Below are 17,174 nucleotides of genomic sequence, written 5' to 3'. Positions count from 1 at the left end.
CCAGCACCATACTGTCTTGATAATTAGAGCTTTGTAATGCATCTTGAAGTCCGGGATTGTGATGCCTCCAACTTTGGTTTTCTTTTTCAAGATTGCTTTGGCTCTTTGGGATCTTTTCTGGTTCCATGCAAACTTTAGGATTGTTTGTTCTAGCTCTGTGAAGAATGCTGGTGTCACTTTGACAGGGATTCCATTGAATGTATAAATTGCTTGGGGTAGTATCGACATTTTAAAAATATTTGTTCTTCCAATCCAGGAACATGGAATATTTTTCTATTTTTTGTGTCTCCTTCAATTTCTTTCATAAGCTTTCTGTAGTTTTCAGTGTGTAGCTTTTTCACCATTCCTAGGTATTTTATGGTTTTTTTGGTGCAGTTGTAAATGGGATTGGTTCCTTGATTTCTCTTTCTGTTGCTTCATTATTGGTGTATAGAAATGCAACTGATTTCTATGCATTGATTTTATATCCTGAAACTTTGCTGAATTCATGGATCAGTTCTAGCAGTGTTTTGGTGGAATCTTTTGGGTTTTCCATATAGAGTATGATGTCATCTGCAAAGAGTGAAAGTTTGACTTCCTCCTTGCCAGTTTGGATGCGTTTTATTCCTTTGTGTTGTCTGATTGCTGAGGCTAGGACTTCCAATACTTTGTTGAATAACAGTGGCGAGAGTGGACATCCCTGACCTTAGGGGAAAAGCTCTGTTTTTCCCCATTGAGGATGATATTAGTGTTGGGTCTTTCATATATATGGCTTTTATCATTTTGAGGTATGATCCTTCTGTCCCTACTTTCTTGAGGGTTTTTATCAAGAAAGGATGTTGTATTTTGTCAAATGCTTTCTCTGCATCTATTGAGAGGATCATGTAGTTTTTGTCCTTTTATTGATGTGATGTATCATATTGACTGTTTTGCAGATGTTGAATCAGCCCTGCATCCCAGGTATAAATCCCACTTGGTCATGGTGAATAATTCTTTTAATGTATTGTTGGATCCGGTTGGCTAGTATCTTGTTGAGGATTTTTGCATCCTCTAATTGTATTTTAAATTTGCATTTTCATAATGATTAATGAGATTGAGCATCTTATCATGAACTTACTTGCCATTTGTATTTTTCTTTTTTTCCTTTTTGGTGAAGTGTCTGTTCAAATATTTTGCATATTTTTAATATTTGGGTTGTTTGTCTTTTTATCAGTGAATTGTAAGAGTGTTGAAAATTAGTATATCATATGTGTGTTGATTTCTAAACTCCCTATTATTTATTGATTTATATGTCTTTTCCCCCCACTTTATTGAGGTATAATTGACATGTAACATTGTGTCAGTTTAAGGTATACAGTGTGATGATGACTTGATACATGCAATATGTTGCAGAATGTTTACCAAAATCACTTTAGTTAACACATCCTTAATTTTACATAATTATTTTGTTGTTATGGTGAGAACATTTAAGACTTATTCTTTTAGCAACTTTCAGTTATACAACACAGTATTGTTAACTATAGTTACACACTGTACATGGGTCTCCAATATGTCTGTCTTTTTTGTCAACATCACATTTTACTTATAGACTGCTGTAGCTTTATGATAAGCCTTCATTTCAGATAGTGAAAATTCACTAACTTTATTCTTTTCCAAATTTGTCTCAGCTTTCTAGGTCTTTTGCATTTCCATGTAAGTTTTAAGTGAGCTTGTCAGTATCTACAGAAAGTCTGTTGGAATTTGATTGAGTCTAAAGATGAATTTGAGAAGAATTAACAACTTAACCATGTTGGCATATCTTACCGCTCTGTGTATTTTCTAGCATAAGGATCTTTTCTTCCATGAACATTCACTTTTCACTAGTTAAGCCACCCTAACTACTACTAATCCTCCAAGTGTTGTTTAAGCATCACCGCCTATGTAAAACCTTTCCTGACATTTTTAAGTCAAGTTTTATTCTCTTACTCATTCCTTCCATGACACTTTCTGCATATCTTCATTATGCATTATATCTTCATTATAGAATTCTCAAATTTTATTGATTTGATTATGTAAGATTGTAAAATTTGTAAGATTATACATGACTTTATTGTAATATGATAATTGAGATAACAAACTAACATAAAATTTTAGTAGAGGTAAGTTCTTATATGCTATGAAAGATTTGAAATAATCAGTATATTTGAAATAATCAGTATTTTTAGTTGTTAATATATGCATAAATGATAAAGTACATTTTTTTCAGATTTCTTGACGTGTGATTTACAAAAATTGAATATATTTAGGTTATACAACATGATTTTTTATAAAGGTGTACAACCTGTTTAATGAACGTATACATCTTGATATTATTATAACAAGTTAATTACCACGTTCATCACCTGACATAGTTACCAGTTTTTGTGTGTGTGTGGTGGGAACAATTAGCAAATTTTAAGCATATAATACAATATTAACAATTATAACCACCATGCTGTATATTAGATCTCCAGAACTTATCTTATAATTGAAAATTTGTATTCTTTGACCAGCATCTCCCCATTTTCTCTGTCCTCCACTCCTGGCAATCACCATTCTATTCTCTAATACTATGAATTTGACTTTTGAAATTTCACATATAAGTGAGATCGTACAATATTTGTCTTTCTGTGTCTGGCTTATTTCACTTAGTATGATGTCCTCTGTATTTCTGTGTCTGGCTTATCTCACTTAGTATAATGTCCTCCAGGTTCATCCATGTTGTCACATATGTCAGGATTTGCTTCTCTTTTTATGGCTGAATAATATCCTATTTATATATTTTTCGTATATCTCTATCACATTTTCCTTACCCATTCCACTGTTGATGGACTTGTGAATAATGCTATTGTGAATAATGATGCAGTGAACATGGGAATGCATAGTCTTCAAGACTGCGATTTTATTTCCTTTGGGTGTATACCCCGAAGTGGGGATGATGGATCTTATGGCAGTTTTACATTTAATTTTTTGAGGAACTTCCATAATGTTTTCCAAAATCGCTGAACCAGTTTACATTCCCGCCATCATTGTACAAGGATTCCTTTTCGCCCCCAACCCCCATTCTTGCTAGCACTTCTTGTCTTTTTGATAATAGCCTTCCTAACAGGTGTGAGGTGGTATCTCAGTCTAGTTTTGATTTGCATTACCCTCACGATTTAGCAGTGTTAAGCATCTTTTCATGTGCTTCTTGGCCATTTGTGTGTTTTCTTTGGAAAAATGTTTATTCAGGTCTTTTGCCTATTTTTAAATCAGATTATTATTATTATTATTATTATTTTGCTGTTGTGTTGTATGAGATCTTTATATATTTTGAATATTAATCCCTTATTGCTAATATGGTTGGCAAATATTTTCTCCCATTTTCTCAGAATTTTCTCCCATTCTGTTGGTTGCTGTTTCATTTTGTTGATTGCTGCTTTTGCTCTGCAGAAGCTTTTTAGTTTGATGTAGTCCCACTTAATTTTGCTTTTGTTGCTTGTGCTTTTGATGTCATATCCAAAAAATCATTGCCAAGACCAGTGTCAAGGAACTTTTTCAATATGTTTTCTCCTATGAGTTTTATGGTTTCAGATCTTCTATTTGTTTTTGATCCATTTTGAGGTCATTTTTGTGTAGTGTAAGAGTCCAATTTCATTCTTTTGCATGTGGATATCTAATCTTTTCAAGATTTTTAATCTCTACACCAAGGGACTCATGACCCCAAGATCAAGAGTTGCGTGCTTTACTGACTGAGCTACCCAGGCGCCCTATTATGTCTTTTTATGTTAGCATTGTAATGTTTTGATTATTATAACTTTGTAATATAGTGTGGAAGTGTGATGCCTCCAGCTTTGTTCTTCTACTCAAGATTACTTTGGCTACTCAGGGTCTTTTGTGGTTCCATATGAATTTTAGAACTGCTTTTCCTATTTCTGTAAAAACTGTTACTGGAATTTTGAAAGGGATTGTACTGAATCTGTAGATCAGTTTAGGTAGTAAGAACTTTTTAACAATAATCTTTCGGGGCGCCTGGGTGGCGCAGTCGGTTAAGCGTCCGACTTCAGCCAGGTCACGATCTCGTGGTCTGTGAGTTCGAGCCCTGCGTCAGGCTCTGGGCTGATGGCTCGGAGCCTGGAGCCTGTTTCCGATTCTGTGTCTCCCTCTCTCTCTGCCCCTCCCCCTTTCGTGCTCTGTCTCTCTCTGTCCCAAAAATAAATAAAAAACGTTGAAAAAAAAAATTAAAAAAAAAAAAAAAACAATAATCTTTCAATCCATGAACACAGGATATCTTTCCATTTATTTGTGTCATCTTTAATTTCTTCAGTGTCTTATAGTTTTCCACATACAAATATTTTACCACCTTGGTTCAATTTATTAGTAAGTATTTTATTCTTTTAGATACTATTTTAAAAATGTTTTTAAATTTTTTTTCAGATTAAAATTTACTTTTAAGTTTGATTTTAGGCTTGCATTTTAGTGTCAGTGAAGTGTGCCTCTGCTGCAATTTTGAAATTTAAAAAACTAATTTTTAAAAAGGACCATAACATTCATATTGTAGTTTATTAAATCTAACAGGAACAAAAACCTTGGAGAATGAAAATCTTTGCCATTTTCATATATTTTCTACCTCTACTTAAAAATAAAAATTTTGTTAAAATTTGATTTTTTTTTCCTGATAACTTATTTTGGTGACTCGTACTGTAGAATTATCTCATTACTTTTCATTTTGTCATAGGGTTAGATAACTTTCTGACTTCGTGGAGTTACCTTGGTAGAATTTGCGAATATTTAAGGAATGGGCTATAACTTGCTACTACAATGACTGATAGAGCAGAGATGTTCATTTTTTAGGATAGATTTTTTCCAGAGAAACCTACCTTAATGAATTACCATGGTTCAGAGTATGGCCTACTGTTTGCAAACTGATTTTTGTCAGCAAAAGAGATGATTTTTTTTAATGTTTATTTATTTTTGAGAGAGAGAGAGAGCATGAGCTGGGAAGGGGCAGAGACAGAGGGGGACAGAGGACCCAAAGTGGGCTCTGTGCTGAGAGCAGTGAAACTGATTAGGGCTCGAACTCATGAACTGGGAGATTATGACCCGAGCTAAAGTCGGCTGCTCAACCGACTGATCCACCCAGGTGCCCCAAGAGATGATCTATCTTAAGGATAGATTATATATATTGACCCAAGTTTGTGAAACTGATTTATAAAATCATAAAACCCATTATTTTATCATGAGAAATTTACGGTCTTGTGCTCTGACATTCTCTTATTGGTTCCACTATTATATGCACTAGGGAGATTTACGGGAAGCTAAATTGTAATCGGGGTACTTCTTGGTGAGCATGGAATCAGAAGAGGAGTTAGTTAAAAATCCTGACAAGTAGTTAAAGATATCTGTGAATATATTTTGAAAGAATTTTTTGCCTTTAATAAGCGTTCTTAGAAGGTTGCTTATCCTTTACGGCCAGAAATAATGTCTTGACTAATACTTTGATTGTTTAGGAAAATAGTTTTGGCTGCTAAAAAAAAAAAAAGGTTATATAAAGTTTTTAGGCCATAGTTAAAAGGTGTATTTTCTTTTTCTTTCAATAGTGTAAGACGAATGGAATGCAAGCCTTTTCTCAAGGTCATAATGAACCACAGCAACATCAGTCTCCAGTTAAAAAAGGTAAATTTTTACCATAATTCTTAAATTTCATAAGGGAGTCTTAGTATTCATGGTAAGTTAATATTTGCTTAGCTGCAAACCTCATGTGCACAGGAAGTTTCATTATATTTTTTTTGGTTGATTTCTGGCTATAGTAATCATGCTATAGGTTTGACTGCTTTAGGGGAGAGACCATAATAACAAGGCTTATACAAGATAGAAGTTTATATCTGTATCTTTTTTTAAGTATTTTTTATTATTTAAAAAAAATTTTAATGTTTATTTATATTTGAAAGAAAGAGAAAGAGTGTGATCAGGGGAGGAGCAGAGAGAGACAGAGACAGAATCTGAAGCAGGCTCCAGGCTCTGAGTTGTCCTCACAGAGCCCAGTGTGGGACTCACATTCAAGAGCCATGAGGTCATGACTTGAGCTGAAGTCAGACACTGACTGAGCCACCCAGGCACCTCTATTTCTGTATCTTCCGTATCAGCTCATAATTGAGCTGGTGTGTTCATTCTGCTCTGATGAAGTTCTACTGGACTCAGTCTCATTGCTTTGCCATCTTTAATGTATGGCTTCTGTCTCATTGCCCAAGATGAATGCCTTGGATCCAGCCATCCAGCTCCTTATCTAGCCATCAGGAAGGAAGGGGAGAGGTAGTTCTTCTTAGAAGAAAGACCCATAAAGTAGCATGTATCACTTTCACTTGGTATGTCATTGGCCAGTACTTATTCGTGCTGTACAAAACAGACTGGAAAATGTAATCTTTAGCTGAGTAGCCTGCTAATTCTGTTACTAAAGCAGAAGGGAAGAACTGCTCTTGGGGATAACCAATAGTCTCCCCCACCAGCCACTTTTTATTTAATGAAATAAAAATTATTAATTTAGTCTAAATTTTTGTCAAGTTTTTGTTTAAAAGTTATGAAAATACTCTATTATCTTTTTTATTCTAGTATTTAACTCCATATTTCTAAATAAAATGTTTAAATTGTTTCCAAATTTAAAATTGTTTTGATATTCTGTATTGGCAGCCTATTGTGGAAAATGAGAATTTAATGTCTTCCATGTCACTTCCCTCACTTCTTCACCCTTCTTTCTCCCCTCCCCACCATATAGTCATTTCACAAATTTTAGTGAAAGCATTATCACTCTTTATATTATATGACTATGTAAATACAGTTGTTTAGCCAAGAGGTGCATATGTCTTGCATACAATCCATCGTTTTTTCTTGGAGCTAATGTTTGCATTGTTTTCTTATGTGACTCTTGTTAACTTTTCCCCTTAAATGCTCCAACAATGCTCTTACACTTACTTGTAATATTTTTCTTATGCACAAATATATCAATTTGTATTCTACCCGCCCGCCCCCCCCCCCCCCCCCCGCCCCGACTAAGGAAACTTTTCCTTCAGAATCCTCCATTATCGTGTTCCAGTATAGACTACTCTTCAGTACTGTTGTCTTAGAATGTACTTTACTATTATCTTGGGACACCCCTTTACAATTCTTTGGTTTCTTTCTTCTTTTTTAATTGAAGTATAATTCACAATTTAAGCCATTTTAAAAGGTATAATTTGGTGGCTTTTAGTACAGTATTATACAACCATTACCACCGTCTAGTTCTAGAACATCTTTATCATCCCAGAAGGAACCTCACATCCCTTAAGTCGTCATTTTCCATTCTCCCCTTTGCCTAGCCATTGACAAACCCCAATCTACTTTTTGTCTTAATGGAGGTATTTATTCTGGGTATCTCATGTAATAGAATTATCTTATATATGACCTTTAGTGTCTGGTTTCTTTCACTTAATGTAAGGTTCTCAAGGTTCATCCATATGTAGCATGTATCAGTACTTCATTCTTCTTGTTTATGGCTGAACGATATTCTGTTGTATGGATATGCCACATTTTATTTATCTCTTAGTTGATGGACATTTGGGTTGTAAAGTTTTTGGCTATGATGGATAGCTATAAATATTTTTGTACAAGTATTTGAACACCCGTTTTCATTTCTCTTGGATATATACCTGGGAGTAGACTTGCCAGGTCATATGGTAATTCTATGTTTAACTTTTTGAGGAACTGTCAAACTGTTTTCCACAGTGGCTGCACCATTTTACATCCCCACTAACAATGTGTGAGGTTTTCAATTTCCTGACGTCCTTGTTAGGATCTTTTTTTTATTATAGTAATTCCAGTGGGTGTGAAGTATCTCATTGTGACTTTGGTCTGCATTTCTCGAATGACTAAGGGTATTGAGTGTCTTTTTCCTGTGCTTGTTGGCCATTTGTGTATTTTCTTTGGAGAAAGGTCTATCCAAATCCCTTGACCATATTTCAGTTGGATTATTTTGTTGTTGTTGAGTTATAAAAGTTCTGGACACTAGACTCTCATCTGTTTTCTTTCTGCTACTTTCCTTCTTTCTCCCTCCCCTGCCCATGTCCCCCTCCACTTCCCTTGTCCCCCTCCATACACACTCACATACATGTGTATATAAGAAATCTGATATATATATATATATATATATATATATATATATATATATATATATATATGCATATATATTAGACCCTTATCAGATGTCTGATACTAGGCTCTTACCAGATATATTCATATCAGGTATATAATTTGCACATATTTTCTACTATACTGAAGTTTCTTTTCATTCTCTTGTTAGTGTTCTTACATGTACAAATTAAAAAAAAATTGATGAAGTCTGATTTATCTTTTTTATTTTGTTGTTCATGCTTTTGATGTCATATCTAGAAATCATTGCCAAATCTCAGATCATGGAGATTTACCCCTATGAGTTTTATAGTTTTAACTCTTACACTTAGGTCATGATCCATTTTGAGTTAGGTTTTGTATATGGTGTTAAGTATAAGCCCAACTTCATTTTTTTTTTTTTTTTTTTTTTTTTTTTTTGCATTGGCTATCCAGTTGCCTCATCACTGTTTGTTAGACTATTTTTCTCTCCAGTGAATTGTCTTGGCACCTTTGTTGAAAATTATTTGACCATAGGAGTATGTGTTTATTCCTGGGCTTTTAGTTCTGTTTCCTTGATCTATATATCTATTCTGTCCCAGTACCACACTGTTTTGATTACTATAGCTTTATAGCAAGTTTTGCAACTGGGAAGTGTGAGTCTTCAACTTTGTTCTTTTTCAAGGTTGTTTTGGTTATTTGGGGTTTTTTGCAATTCCATGTGATTTTTAAGATCAGCTTTTCCATTTCTGCAAAAAAGGCTCTTCTTTCAAAAGGAATTTGGTAGCAATGACAATGAATTTGTAGATCACTTGGGGGATTATAACAATTTTAAATTTTTCAGTCCATGAACATGGGGTGTATTTCCACTTATTTTAGTCTTTATCAGCGTCTTAGTTTTCAGTGTACAAGTCATGTACCTCTTCGGTTTAATTTATTCCTAATTATTCTTTGTCAAGCTAATGGAATTGTTTTCTTAATTTCCTTTTTTTTAAGTTTAGAGAGAGAGATGAGAGAGAGGGCAGAGAGAATGCCAAGTAGGCTCCACACTGCCAGTGCAGAGCCCAATATGGGGCTTGAACTCATGAACCGTGAGATCATGACCTGAGCCAAAATCAAGAGTCAGATACCCAACTGATTTAGCCACCCAGGCACCCCTTTAATTTCCTTTTTTGATTGTTCATTGATAGGGTAGAAAATACAGTTGATTTTGTGTAGGGACATTACTGTCAGCTTACAAAAAATAAAAAGGATGATAAGAAAATACTATAAATAGTTAAGTGTATGCCAGCAAAGCAGATAACCTAGATGCAATTGAAAAATTACTAAAACACAGAAATTACCACAACTTCTTAAGATGATATAGAATATCTGAATAAACATCTAGCAAGTTAGGAGATTGAATTTGTAACAAAAAATATCCTACCAAAGAAAAGTCCAGGACTTGATGGCTCCACTGGTGAATTCCATCAAACATTTAAAGAAGAATTAATACCACTTTCTCAAATTCTTCCAAGAATTGAAGAGGAAGGAACACTTCTCAACTATCCTTTGGGGCCAGTATTACTCTGATACCAAAGCCAGACAAAGACATCATGTGAAAAGAAAACTACAGATCAATATCCCTTAGAATATAGGCACAAAATACTAACAAACCAAATCCAGCAGCAAAGAAAAAAGATTATATACCATGGCCATGTGGGATTAATCCCAAGAATCCAAGAGTAGTTCAGCATGTGAAAATCAATTTGTGTAATAGACCACATTAACAGAATGCAGGGACAAAAAAAAAAAAAAATACATCACCATCTCAGCTGATGCAGAAAAAGCATTTGACAAAATCCAATGCCCTTTCTTAATAAACACTCTTAGCAAGCAAGAAGTAAAAGGGAATTTCCCCAACATAATAAAGGGTGTATATCAAAAACCCATAGCTAACATCATAATTAGTAGTGAAAGACTGCAAGTTTTCCCCCACTAAGATCAAGAACAAGGCAAGGATACCCACTTTCACCACTTAAATTCAACATTATACTGCAAGTTCTAACCAGAGCAGGTAGTTAAGAAAAAGAAATAAAAGACATTCAAATTGGAAGGGACAAAGTAATGTTATCTCTATTCACAGGTGATACAACCTTATACGTACAAAATCCTAAATCCATAGTATAGTAAATGTAAAAAATTATTAGCTAATAAATGGATTCAGCAAAGTTGCAGGTTACAAAATCTTTGTTATTCATGATTTTAGTAATTTGAGTCCTTTTTCTAGTTGACCTTTGTCATTTTGATCTTTTCAAATAATCAACTTTTGGTTTATTGATTATTACTTTTCTATCTCTATTTCATTTATCTTTGATCTTTATTTCATTCTGCTAGCTTTTTATTAGTCTGCTCTTTTTCTAGAAGTTCTTAATATTTGATGTTAGGTATTTGAGTTGTTCTTTTTAATTTTTATTTATTTATTTTTAAAGTTTACTTATTTTGAGAGAGTGCAAGCCGGGGAGGGACAGAGAGGGAGAGAGAGAATCCCAAGCAGGCTCTGCGCTGATAGCATGGGTAGCACCTGACATGGGGCTCAGTCCCACGAACTGTGAGATCGTGACCTGAGCCGAAACCACGACTCAGTGCTTAACTGACTGAGCCACCAAGGTCCACTTGAGCTGTTCTTTTTTAAAGTAGGTATTTGTAGTTATAACTTTTGCTCTGAGCGCCGCTTTTGCTGTATCTTTTAAAGTTGTGTCTTTGTTTTCTTTTGTCTCTATATTTTCTCAGTATTCTTTGATCCATTGGTTTGAAAGTATGCTTCTAATTTCTACGAATTTATGCATTTTCCAGTTTTACTTCTGTTACTGATTTCTAGGTTCATTGCATTATGGTCAGAGAGGATATTTTGTATGATACCGTTGTTTTTTAAATTAAGACTTACTCTGTAGCCTAAGGTGGTTCATCCTGGAGAAAGTTTCATGTGTACTTCAGAAGAATGTATATTCTGGTGTTTTTGAGTGAAGTATTCTGTATATGCTTGTTAGGTTTAGTTGGCTTATAATGTTGTTCATGCCCGCAATTTATTTCCTTGTTGATCTTCTGTCTAGTTGTCGGTTCATTATTGAGAGTGGGGTTTTGGAGTCTCCAGTTGTTGTTATTAAACTCTGTGTTCCTCCAATTTGGTCTGTTTTTTTCTTCTGTTGTTAAGTACTATATACACATATGTATATATGATGTTACCTATTTATCTATTATAACAATTTTTGTCTGTTTTCATCTGTTATTAATATACCCATTCCAGCTATCTTTTGGTTATTGTCTGCATCAAATATCTTTTTCATTCATTCACTTTCAGCTTATTTTTGTAATTGAATCTAAAGTGAGTATGTGTAGACAGCATATGATTGGGTCCTATTTTTAATCCATTTTGCCAATCCACACCTTTTAATTGGAGTGTTTATTACTGACAGTTAATTGTAATTACTAATAAGGAAGGACTGACTCCACCCATTTTGCTATTTCTATAACTTTATATCCTTTTTGTTTTTCATTTCCTCCGTTAATATTCTCTTTATTGTTTAATAGATTCTACTGTATCGTTTTTATTTCTTTTTCATTTCCCTTACTGTATATTTTTTTAAGTTTATTTATTTTGAGAGAGAGAGAGATACACACACATGCCTGAGTGGGGGAGGGACAAAGAGAGAGGAGAGAGAGAATCCTAGTCAGGCTCTGCAGTGTAAGCATGGAGCTCTGTGCAGGGCTTGAACCCATGACCATGAGATCATGACCTAAGGTGAAATCAAGAGTCAGAAGTTCAACCGACTGAGCCATGCAAACACCCCATCCCTTACTGTATATTTTGAGGTTATTTTCCTAGTGGTTGCACTGGGAAATAACTTTAATTTACACAATCTAGTTTGAATTAATATCCATTTAGTTTCAATATTATAAAAAAATTTTGCTCCTATAGTTTCATTCCACCTTTACATTGCCATTGTCACAAATTCCATCTTTACATGTTGTGGAATCTATCAACCTAGATACAGAATTCTGAATTTTTATCTATTTTTCTTTCAAATCACATAGAAATAAAGGGGAGTTACATCCAGAAATTCATTGCTACAGGTTTTTAACTTACCAATGTAGTTAGGTTTACTAGTGTTTACTTCTCAATGTGGGTTCCAGTTACTTTGTACTTTTTTATTTCAGCTTAAAAGATTCCCTTTAGCATTTTTTCTAAGGCAAGTTTACAAACAATGAAATCTCAGTTTTTGCTTATCTAGGACTGTCTTAGGTTCTTTTTCATTTCTAAAGGTAGTTTTGCTGGTTGTAGATATTTTTGGTTGAGAGTTTTTTGTTTTCAGTACTTTGTCTTCCCACTGCCTTCTGGTCCCTGTGATTTCTGATGAGAAATCAGTGTTTTTATCCAATTGAGAATCCCTTATAAGTGACAAACTGCTACTCTTACTGACCTCAAAATTGTCTTATAACAGTTTACTTGTAATGGCATCTCGGTGTGAATCTCTTTGAGCATATTCAGTTTATAGTCCATTGAGCTTCTTGACTGTGTCAGTGTGTGTATTTCATCAGATTTGGGAAGTTTTCTCTTATTATTTTTTCAAACATTCTTTTTGCTCTTTCTCTTCCTGTGGCTCCCATTACGCATTTGTTGCTATTCTAGCTGTGGTCACACAGATCTCTTAGGCTCTGTTCATTTTTCTTCATTCTTTTTTCTTTATACTCCTCACACTGGGTAATATCAATTGACTTATCTTTAGATTTGCGGATTCTTTCTCTGCCTGCTCATATCTGCTGTTGAACCATTCTAATGGATTTTTCACTTTGGTTATTGTACTTTTTTCTTCAGAATTTGTTTGGTTCCTCTTTATGGTTTTGATTTCTTTATTGATATTTTCTGCTTGGCAAGACATTGTCTCAAGATTTCCTTTAGTTCTTCAAGCATGTTTAAGGTAGTTTATTTAAAGTCTTTCTCTAGTAAGTCCAATATCTGCATCCTCAGAGAAAGTTTCTATTTCTTTTTTTTTTTCTTTTCCTACGTAGGCGGCCATACTTTCTTAATTCTTAGCATGCATTGTACTTGAAAACTGAGCATTTTGAATATAATGTGTTAACTCTGGAAATCAGATTTTCTCCCTTTTTTAAGGTCTGTTGTTGCTGCTTGTCATTTTTGTTGTTTGTCTGGTGACTTTTCTGCACTAACATTGTAAAGTCTGTGTTTTTCACATGTGGCCACTCACGTCTCTGTTCTGATATCTTCATGGTCAGCTGATGATTGAGCAAAGAATTCCTTCAATACCTAGAACCAAAAAAACAGAAAAGGAAAAAAAAAACCCTCTCCCAAATCTTTGCATATGGTTTGCTTCTATATATGTGTCGGGGTCTGCTTTCAGTACTCAGTTTGGCATTTTACAGCTCTTCCTTTGACTTTACTTGCTTCCGAGGAACCTGAAGGTTAGCCAGAGGTGACACCTTAGGACATTCTCAAGCCTTTCTGAGCATGAACCTAGCCTTTAGCATGCATGTGGTCTTCTAGATTCCTGGGAACATTTGAGTCTTTCAGTGGCCTTATTCCCAAAAGCATCTTTTTCCCTAGTTTTCTTCCCAAGCTTTCTGAGTTTTCCTATTGTTTGCTTTAATTGTTATCCCTTGTCCCAGGTGGAATTGGCTAATATATTTCCCTATAAATGTTTTGTCAAATGGATTCAGATAGCAGTCTCCTCCCTGGGATAGTTTTTAGTTGAGATATAACTAGGCAAGTCTTTTGAGATGATTCTTTAGGGAGTCACCAGACAGGTAAAAATGAACAACCACAGTTCTCTGAGGATATGGTTTGCACTGTTCTCTCCAGTCCTGGGAGCCTGTGTCAGGAAAGAGAGCTTTTGTTTTCAAGGCCACTGCCAAGCTGGATTAGGGGAGATGCTTGAGAGCAAGCTAAAATGCCACAAAACTCTTTACCAAATTTAGCTGTTTTTTCTTCACTAAGCATTCCTCTGGTTTTGTAAGCTTTTGATTCCAGAATTCAGAAAAAAGTTGGTTCTGGAAGTTTTTTGACAGTTTATTTGTTGCTTTGGTGGAAGAATAGACTTCTAGGGTTTCTTTCTTGGTCCCTTTGGCTGACATTACTCTCTTCTGTTTCCTGATCCCTTTGTTTTCTTCTTTTTTGATTTACCTCCTCATTTTGCTCAAGTTCATTTTCCAGGAGCTTCAAAAAAAGGGTATTAGTTTGGTAAATTCTTTGAATTTATGTATTTGAAAATGTACTAATTACATGCTTGACTGATAGTTTGGCTAGATAGAATGAATTTCTAAAGGTTATGCTAAGCGAAGAAGCCAGACACAAAATATTGGACATTGTGTGATTCCATTTATATACAGTTTCTAGAAAAGGCAAATCCATAAAAAGGAAGTAATTGCTTAGATGGGATGGGATTGAGAATGGGGAGTGACTACAAATGGGAGTGAGGTCTAATATTATATATTAGAATATAAGTATTCTAAAAATAGATTGTGACAGTGGTTTCCCAACTCTGTAAGTATACCAAAAGTCATTCAATTGTATACTCAAAATGAAGGGCAGAGAGAGAGGGAGACAACACAGGCTCCGTGCTGACACAGTGGAGTCCCACATGGGGCTCAGACCCACAAACCATGAGATCATCACCTGAGCCAACACCAAGAATCATAAACTTAACTGATTGAGCCACCCAGGTGCCCCTGGAAAGCATAACCAATGTTCCTATGAACATTCTTGTAAAAGTCTTTGGGTAGACATGTTTTCATTTCTCATGGGTAGAAGTGGGATTACTGGGTCATATGGTAAATGTGTGCCTAACTTCATGACAAATTTGTTTCAGGTGACTATCGCCAGCAATAGCTGCAAATTCTAGTTGCTTTTCGTCCTTGCCAACACTTGGTATTGACAGTTCATCTGATTTTTAGTTTTTGCAATTCTGAGAGGTCCTGATTTCCAAATTACTACAAACCTGGCAGTTTCACTACTGGTTCTCTACCAAAGAGAAATGAAAAATATGTCCAACAGAAGTTGGTAGTATACCCCCATTTTATTCAAGTTGGCAAATGTTGGCTTAAAGTTATTCATTGTATTCTCTTATTTCCTGTTTAACATCTGTACAATCTGTGGTAACCACCCCTTTTTGATCCTTGGCATTTGTTTTTTTTGTGTTCTTTTCTGCATCAATTAATCTATCTTGATATTTGTCAAATTTGTTTCTCTTTTTTCAAAGAACCAGCTTTTGGCATTTTAATTACATATATTGTTTTCTGTTTTGGTGATGTCTCCTTAAGAAATTCTTAAGTATAAGAAAGAAATTTCTGGGGCTCCTGGGTGGCTCAGTCTTGGGTAAGCGTCCAACTTTGGCTCAGGTCATGATCTTACCGTTCTTCAGTTCAAGTCCCACGTTGGGCTCTGAGCTGACAGCTTAGAGCCTGGAGCCTGCTTCAGATTCTGTGTCTCCCTTTCTCTCTGCTCCTCCCCCACTCATGCTCTGTCTCTCTCTCTCTCAAAACTGAATAAAAGTTAAAAAAAAAATTAAAAAAAAAAAACGAAAGAAATTTCTTGTACTTTGTTATTATTTTCTAGCATTTTAAAGTAGATTGTTAGGTCATTTGTTGTAGATGTTTTCTTATAAGAATTTATAAAATTTCTCTTGGACCACAGCTTTAGCAGAATTTGTTTAGCACAAAATTAGACATGTTATATTGCCATTCACCTTAAAATATTTTTTAATTTCCTTATTTCATCTTTGACTTGTGAATTAAAGTATGTTTAATTCTAAGATAGTTGAAGTTTTCCTGGATTTCTTATTATAGATTTCTTAACTTTATCAGAGTCTGTATGATTTCAAGTCTCTTAAATTTATATTTTTTTTGCATTTTTTATTGGAGTACAATTGGAATGCAAATTCAAAATTTGTATATTGGAAAATGACCATCTCAATAAGTCTAGTTAACATTTGTCACCATACATAGTTGCAAATTTTTATTTCCTCATGTTGAGAACTTTACGTTGTATTCTCTGCAACTTTCAAATGTGCAATACAGTATTGTTAACTATAGTCACCATGCTGCACATTACATCCCCATGACTTATTTATTTTATAACTGGAAATTTATACCTTTTGACCCCCTTCCCCTACTTTATCCACTCTTCACCCCCTGTTTCTGGCAACCACCAATTTGCTCTGTGACCTCAGATTTTTTTTTTCTAATTCCACATATAAGTGAGGTTGTGCAGTATTGTCTTTCTCTATCAGACTTATTTCACTTTGCTTAATACCCTCTAAGATCATTCATGTTGTCACAAATGACAAGATTTCATTCCTTTTTATGATTAACATTCCATTGTGTATGTATATGTATCTCTTTATACATTATCAGTAGACAGGATGCTTCCAGATTTTGGTTATTGTAAATAACGCTGCAGTGAACATAGGGGTACATATATATTTTTGAATTAGTGTATTTGTTTTCTTTGGGTAAATACTCAGAAGTGGAATTGCTGGATTTTTTATTTCCATTTTTAAGTTTTTGAGGAAACTTCAATACTGTGTTTCATAGTGGCTATACCAATTTACATTTCCACCAACAGTGCATGAGTTCCCTTTTCTCCACATCTTTGTGTTTGTTATTTCTTGTCTTTTTGATACTAGCAATTTTGACTGGTATGAAGTGATAGCTAATTGTGGTTTTGATTTGCATTTCTCTGATATTTAAATGTTGAGCTGTCATCTGTATCCTTATTTTTTTGGGAAAAATGTCTATTCAGCTTCTCTGCCCATTTTTTAATTGGATTTTTTGGTGTTGAGTTGTTGAGTTCTTTATATATTTTAGATGTTAACCATTATCAAATGTATCATTTGCACATATCTTCTCCCATTCAGTAGGTTGACTTTTCATTTTGTTGACTATTTCTTTTGCCTTTCAAAAGCTTTTTAATTTGATATAGTCCCAATTATTTTTGCTTTTTTCTCTCCTAAGAGACAGATCCAAAAAAATATTGCTAAGACTGAGGTCCAAGGGATTACTGCCTT

At 34.5% G+C, this 17,174-nt stretch overlaps 1 protein-coding gene across 2 annotated transcripts in view; it reads left to right on the top strand.

Annotated features, from left to right (window-relative positions):
- Nucleotides 1-17,174, top strand: part of C14H8orf88 (chromosome 14 C8orf88 homolog) — a 37,414-nt gene that overhangs the window by 13,040 nt on the left and 7,200 nt on the right. For both annotated transcript variants that reach the window (XM_058698511.1, XM_058698512.1), the window contains exon 4: nucleotides 5,577-5,652. In XM_058698511.1, the coding sequence (XP_058554494.1) occupies nucleotides 5,577-5,652 (76 nt within the window). The remainder of the gene's footprint in view (nucleotides 1-5,576; nucleotides 5,653-17,174) is intronic.

The sequence above is a fragment of the Neofelis nebulosa genome, chromosome 14 (genome assembly GCF_028018385.1).
Source record: "Neofelis nebulosa isolate mNeoNeb1 chromosome 14, mNeoNeb1.pri, whole genome shotgun sequence".
Taxonomy (NCBI): domain Eukaryota; kingdom Metazoa; phylum Chordata; class Mammalia; order Carnivora; family Felidae; genus Neofelis; species Neofelis nebulosa.
The sequence above is the reverse complement of the archived record's forward strand: the minus strand, read 5'-3'. Positions and strand labels throughout refer to the sequence as shown.